Source organism: Sinocyclocheilus rhinocerous, unplaced genomic scaffold, assembly GCF_001515625.1.
Source record: "Sinocyclocheilus rhinocerous isolate Xijiao unplaced genomic scaffold, SAMN03320098_v1.1 scaffold573, whole genome shotgun sequence".
NCBI lineage: Eukaryota > Metazoa > Chordata > Actinopteri > Cypriniformes > Cyprinidae > Sinocyclocheilus > Sinocyclocheilus rhinocerous.
In genome coordinates, this window is record NW_015655384.1 from 123,750 (window position 1) to 130,970 (window position 7,221).

General features: G+C 38.6%; 1 protein-coding gene across 1 annotated transcript in view; it reads right to left on the reverse strand.

Annotated features, from left to right (window-relative positions):
* Window positions 1-7,221, reverse strand: part of LOC107718010 (extracellular tyrosine-protein kinase PKDCC-like) — a 47,474-nt gene that overhangs the window by 13,537 nt on the left and 26,716 nt on the right. Inside the window, exons 3-4 of the mRNA XM_016524925.1 lie at window positions 1,127-1,401; window positions 976-1,055 (exon numbers count right to left, since the gene is read on the reverse strand). Of these exons, the coding sequence (XP_016380411.1) occupies window positions 976-1,055; window positions 1,127-1,401 (355 nt within the window). The remainder of the gene's footprint in view (window positions 1-975; window positions 1,056-1,126; window positions 1,402-7,221) is intronic.

The window sequence follows — 7,221 nt, forward strand, 5'->3', positions numbered from 1 at the left end:
CTCACACACACACACACACACACACTATGCGCAAAACTCCGCATTTGAACAGTCAATAGCAAATACTTAAACTAATAACAAAACAGTAGCTGATATAGAAGCGCCAGATTGTCATAGCAAAGTCAGAATTACCTCCTCTCCTAGGTTCACGAAACGGTCGTCCATAAAATGCATTGCTGTTCTGTTGTAAGTAATTTTAAAGATTCCTAAATGCATCTACTTTCGGAAGGCCACATAAAGTGCTTTTGCTTTCGCCTAGAAACACACAGCGTCTCCCTGACATTCTGCATCAACACTAACTGCTTTACTGAAACCACGCCTTCTTTCTTTGCGTGCACATTTGGGTGGCATTATGCAAATGTTTCCACATAGTGAGGTAGATATGTGGGGGCGTGTTAGAACGAGCCGTTTTAGGGGGGCGTGGCAGAGTCTTAACTTTGATAAAGAATATCTCTTTGGTTTTGAGACTTTAGTCTTTGCAACTTACGGGATCTTATCTATGCACAATCAGCTTGTAACACTCCAAAGAGAAAGGAAAACTTGAAATCGCATCATATGACCCCTTTAAGACTTTTTATGATGTTAAATTTTAAAACTGGATTTTTTTTTTTTTTAAAGACCTGTAGAGACTTTGTTTATTCGCACACATGCTCTTTAATTCATTTTACAGTTCACACACATCTATTTTTAGTATAAATGCTAATTAAAGGCTCGCACTATCAAGCCCGGAAGCTAAAACCAGCTTCAGGTGGTACTGTATGTGGGTTTGCATGGTTTCTAACTCCAAGCTAGTCATTTATGGTCATTAGTTGGTCCAAGCTGGTCTAGATGGCTGATCAGCTATACCAACATATAATGGACCTAGTTTGGGCTGATAGACCACCTTAGACCAGCTACTAAAACCAGCTTAAGCTGATATGACCCACTTTTTCCAGAGAGATAAGAGCAGATTTTAAGTAGTGGAATCACATTCACCTGTAGAGTTGACGATTTTGACTAGAAGTGGTCTCAGTGCTGAGGGGGCACTGTGAGGTAACAAGTAGGTGAAGAAAAATCTGGAAAAATGGGAAAAAAATTGTCAATATCTCACAAACAAAGCACAAGTTCTCAGGTCATGAACACGCACCTGTAAGCATTGTAGAGGTTTCTCTTTTCGTTGATACCCTCACAACGACCCTTGTGGCAGGGGAGGGTGAAGTTGCGGGCAGGGAACTCCATGAGACAGTCTGAAGGAGAAGATGGGGAGCAGGGAGTCTCCTCAACACTGGCGTCATCCAGGTCGGTCACTTTCAACACTCCCCCCACCAAAACGAACTGCCGTGGCCTGAAGTCCAGCAGGGTGACAGACCCAAGCGGGGAATGGGCCAAATAATGCAGCAGCCTCATCAGACTCAGACAGATCTGCAGATGCATGCAATAATGTCAATATGGAAAGCAATATATTATTTTGTATTATGGAATATATTACAGAATATATCATAGATTATATATTCATAAAAATAACCCTAACCCAAACATTAAAAGGAGGGAACAGATTAGTACAATTCGGCCATTCTTTCAATAAAAATACGGAACGAATTAAAGGTGCAGTAGGAGATCTTGGAAAAAATGGAGCAATGAACACTGTGTAGGGATCATATAGATCGGAACACAGTTCATGCACGTAGCTCACTTCTAACGAGCTGGTTATCTGAATCAGGTGTGTTAAAGCGAGACATGCAAAATATGCAGAACTGGGGGCGCGAGGACAGGAATTGGGAACCGCTGGCTACATCATGTGTCATTCACCGGTGAGAAAACTTTAAAAGTACTACAATACCAGGAAGGAAGATCGGGTTGTTGATGTTTTGTCTGCCATTCTCGCTCTGTCTGCACAGCGTGCGTGAACGCACTGATGACGTATCCTGTCTGCGCGAACCGGGTGCGCAGAAGTATGCTAATACATACGTTGACAGGCAGGTAGAAAAGCATATTAAAACACTCGGACCGAGCGTTTTGATTGGACGGACATTTCTTGGTCCTACGCCTTCCACAGAATATATAAATACAGATAAATAAATACATTCCACTTAATGATCGGGATGTGAAGAGACTTTCAACCAGCATAACAAAAAAGGTTTCTGAAGACAATCACCTATTGCACCTTTAAGTCGTGGGAACAAATTCTTAATTCGTGGCCACAATATCTTATTTTTTCTTTGATATGTTATGTGCGGGGATCCATTTAAAAAGAAATGCACAAATACTAAAATTATTGCCAACACCGATAAGCCTATTTTTATTTTTTGTTATGCACAATACCCAAAGGCCAATTAAAAAGTTATATTTTATGATGTCTAATTAAATCAACAAAAATAAACATTAAAATCTAAAAGCAGTCATATTTCATATAAAGTGGATTTAGGCATCACAACTTTATAAAATACAGTAGGAAAAATACATATTCATTTTGAGATTTGCTAAAGATTACATTTAACAATGTTATTGAATTATTAATGTTTTAAAGATTATCTTTAAGTGACCGTTAGATGATGGCAAATGCAACCTAAATGTAAAAAAAGAAAAAAAAAAGAAATGACAACTAAATATTAAATCATAAATAATAATAATAATAATAATAATGATATATAATGCAATGTAACATCTTCATTTGACCCTCTAGCAACTCTAGCACTCTATTCTAATTCTAATTCTAAAAAAAAAACACTCAAAATCTCTTTTGAGAACCTAGTTAGGACATTTCACCTGCCTCTAACTGGTTCGGGGCCACCAGTTTTACCCAGAACCCTGTCAAAATGGGTAAGACTGTCTTTAGGGACTGAATCACCTCCTTGCATGACCCATGGAGCCACTTGAGAGTGCGAGGCCCATTGTGTAGTGCATGTCTGCGAGTGCACAAGTGTGTTCCTTAGGATTAGCACTCATTATTGTGTGTGAAGGTACGAGGGCTAAGGCTGAAGCTCTGGCAGCTGGCGACACCTCGCATTCAAGCAACACCTACATCTACCATGTTCTTAAGGGCAGAGTTCAGAGGATTAGACGGCGCAGGGAAAGAAGATGAGGATGGAGACGCAAAGAGGAGTGAGAGGGGTGAATGCAACTGAAAGAAGATGAGGAGAACATAAAAGAGAAGCAAACAGAGTGGAGATGAGGGGGTGGAGGAGACACTGCCCATGCCTTTCATAACAGACAAAAGCTGCTTTTAATACACTCCAGATTAGCAACTACTGGGAAAGGTCAGCCCCCTCATACTGTGTGACTGCGTGTGGGTTGCTGTCTTGCTTAACGTGGGGCAGATTTTGTAAAACCATTGAGAAAGCCATTGTGAGGGAGGCGAGGCCATCTAAAATACCCCAACAGATTTGGTTTCCTCAAAAACGCACCAAGCATTTTTTACCATCGGTACACAAATGCAAGCGTGTGAACGTTTGCTTGCTTGTCACGTATTTGGTTTAGCTGGTGTGTGAACAGGTGTGTCGTCGCTCCCGGGCCCGTGTTGTGCAGAGGGCATAAAAGCCTTCGTCAGTGTGCAGAGGAAATGGCTTTGGACCTAAATGAGCTGTTTGGAAGTCAACGGATTCGACAGTCTCCCCAGAGTCTATTAGTGCCTCATATGCAATTCAAATGCTGCTAAAGCATTGCTGAGATGTTTCTGCTTTGTTCCACATGCATACAGAGAAAAAAAGCCCAGCAGTGCACAGGAAGTGCAACTGTAGATAACAGTCTTAAAGAGACAGGATGCAGTAGCGTTTATAAACATGTGGAATGAACTTAATTACATGATTTTGTTCAGACAGGCAGCAAATCAGATTTTGTGGATCTGACTCAAATCCGTTTACTTAAATCCGTTGTTTGGAGTCTGAACAGCAAAGAAATGTAGGAAATCTCAAAATTTGCTAATCCAATTATTGATATTTGGAAATGCTTCAGTCAGAAATGTCACTCTGGAATTCAAAAGCTTTTAATTTGGAACGCAACACTTATGCAACCTCAAACACAATGTGCCGCACTGTGTATAGTAAGAACTGTCCGAATTCACACATTTTTGCCTATCTACCTGTATAGCAAACTATGTCACATGCTTTCAAAAACTAGTAGTGAATGAGTGAATTAGTGAGTGTTTTCAGATACAGCATATGACTAAATGTCTAAAATACATACATGTCTCTGATATTTATGTTTCAGAGGCAAAAGAAGAGGAAAAAAATTCCAGTTTTTCCATCTCCTTTACCACACTGACAAAGAAGAACTATTTGTTGTTAATAGAAGGTCTTGGTATTGTGTTCACATCTATATCTTTAAAGGGATAGTTCACCCAAAAATAAAAATTCTGTCATTAATTACTCTCCCTCATGTCGTTCCAAATCCAAATGACCTTCGGTCATCTTCGGAACACAAATTAAGATAGTTTTGATAAAATCCGAGAGCTTTCTGACCCTGCATAGACAGCAACGGAACTGACACGTTCAAGGCCCAGAAAGGTAGTAAGAACATTGTTAAAATAGTCCATGTGACATCAGTGATTAATGAAGCTAATTTTAATTAATTTAAATTAAGCTTAATTTTATAAAGCTACGAGAATACTATTTGTGCGCAAAGAAAAAAAAACGACTTTATTCAACAACTTCTCTTCCATATTAGTCTTCGCATTCACGACAGTATCACGACGCATGCGTGTGCATTCCTCTGCTTGTAAACAAGGCTCAGTGCATCCAGGTTCTATGTCAGAATGCTGGCTCCTGCTACAGCAGCATCACACGCATGCGTCATGGTACTCTCATGAATGTGTGGTGAAGACTGATACGGAAGAGAAGAAATTGTTGAATAAAGTCGTTATTTTTGTTTTCTTTGCGCTCAAATAGTATTCTCGTAGCTTCATAAAATTAAGGTTGAATCACTGATGACACATGGACTATTTTAACGATGTCCTTGCTACCTTTCTGGGCCTTGAACGTGTTAGTTCCATTGCTGGTTTTAAGAGCTATAATCAGGTCCCCGGTGCATCTACCAACCAAGGAAACGTGAAAAAGATTAAGGATTTATTTACTGTATATTGCTGCTGCCACACTGATCTAAATCAGGGATCCTCAAATCTGGCCCACGGGATCCACTTTCCTGCAGAGTTTAGCTCTAACCCTAATCAAACACACCTGAGCAGCATGCTAATCAATGTCTTCAGGATCATTAGAAAATCACAGGTAGGTGAGTTTGATCAGGGTTGGAGCTAAACTCTGCAGCGCATTGGCCCTCCAGGGCAAGATTTGAGGAACCCTGATCTAAAATAAACAAGCAATTTATTTCCCAGCTGTTTACCTTCACAGACATAACCGTTTTTTGTAACTCATGTGTGCTTTTGACATAAACTTGTGTGTGAATGAGAACTTAGTTTAGTACTCACATGCTGTGACAGCTGCTTTCTGTCCATGTGCTTCGGATATGTGCGCTCAGAAAACCGTATATAAGAATTTTAAACTAATATGGTTTAAAACGCATGATTTCAGCGCGATAAACAGAATAATCAAAACCAAAACAGATGTTTTTTAGCAGGTACGAGCTGTAATGGCGCAGCTCTATTCTGGAAAAGGGGGCGGGGAGCAGCAGCTCATTTGCATTTAAAGACACAGGCCCGAAAAACAGCGTGTCTCTGCTTCCACTCAAAATAGGCATTTTCAAAATGATATAATAAATGATCTGTGGAGTATTTTGAGCTGAAACTTCACAGACACATTCTGGGGACACCAGAAACTTATATTACATATGGTGAAAAGGGGCATAATATGTCTCCTTTAATTTGTGTTCCGAAGATGAACGAAGGTCTTATGGGTTTGGAACGACATGAGGGTGAGTAATTAATGACAGAATTTTTGGATGAACTATCCCTTTAATACGATCTCCAGTGTAGATATTATGGATATTGAATACACTATTTAAACAAATGATAGCAAACAGTCAGTTTTATATAATTCATAAACAAATTGTGAGTAGTGTGAAACCTCTTATATAGAGTCAAAAAACTGCACACATTTTGTCAAAGGATTGACTGAAATAAATTAGAACTATACCTGATGGAACCATTCATACACACACACACACACACACACACACAAACACACACACACAAAACACTAGTACAGTGTAAATTATATTAAAGGAATTCATAAAATGTCTAAAAATAGAAAGAATAGAGAAGAGAAGGCCAGGCAATAAAACCACGAGAAAATCAACAGCAGGGACAAAAAGACTCTTGTCTCATTCTCATTAAAAAGGCTTTATTGTTCTAGACTGGAAATTCATTCAGTATGACTAAAATATCACTCTGAAATATGAGTCTAATAAATACATTTAGCAGAATACTATGGTAGGAGTGAGTTATGGAAATGGAAAGACTGCCACAGACTGGATTTGGTAATGCTGAAAGTCTACTGAAACTAAAGCAGAGTGATGAATTGTTTTGTTGAACTGTATAGTGCTACATGTGTTGACATGTAGACAAGTGTGCTGCATTCCCTATTAAAGCATAGATATTTACCGAGCTCCTTCGCTTTTGTGCAGAGAGTGTGTTGGTCTTTATTTGTGAATCTGTGTTTGGGTGTGTAAGTGTGTGATAGGCCAGTAAAAAAAAACTTCTAGTGATGGATTTAGCTTTAGTCTGTGCTAGCATATAATCTCTTAATCTGAACATATTCATTCTGTATACATACATTCAAATGATTATTAAACATTACCAGAGGCGGACAGTAACTAAGTACATTTACTTGAGTACTGTATTTAAGTACACTTTTTGAGTATTGGTACTTTACTTGAGTATTATTTTTTTCTGGGAATTTATGACTTTAACTTTACTACATTTGAAAGACAAATATTGTACTTTTCACTCCACTACATTTCTATCAAGGTCCTCGAAGTAGAAAGTCGTTAGCAGCTTTGAAAGTCAGTGGGTGATTTTTTTCTTCTCTAAAACATGACTTTCTTTTTTTCAGACAGTTTATCAGTAATCACTCTTGGGGCTACATGAAGTGATTTCCCAACATTTTTTGAACACTGACCAGTTGCAAATGTGATATTTATTTACAACAATTCAATAATAAGAAGTTAAAATTGTGGTATATATTAGACAATATTGTCTGATTTTGCTAAATTGTGTAAGTGAAAATATTACCTATAAAGCCACAGAAGAACTGTTGTGCATCTCCTAATAAAACACAATAGGTGTTGGACTTG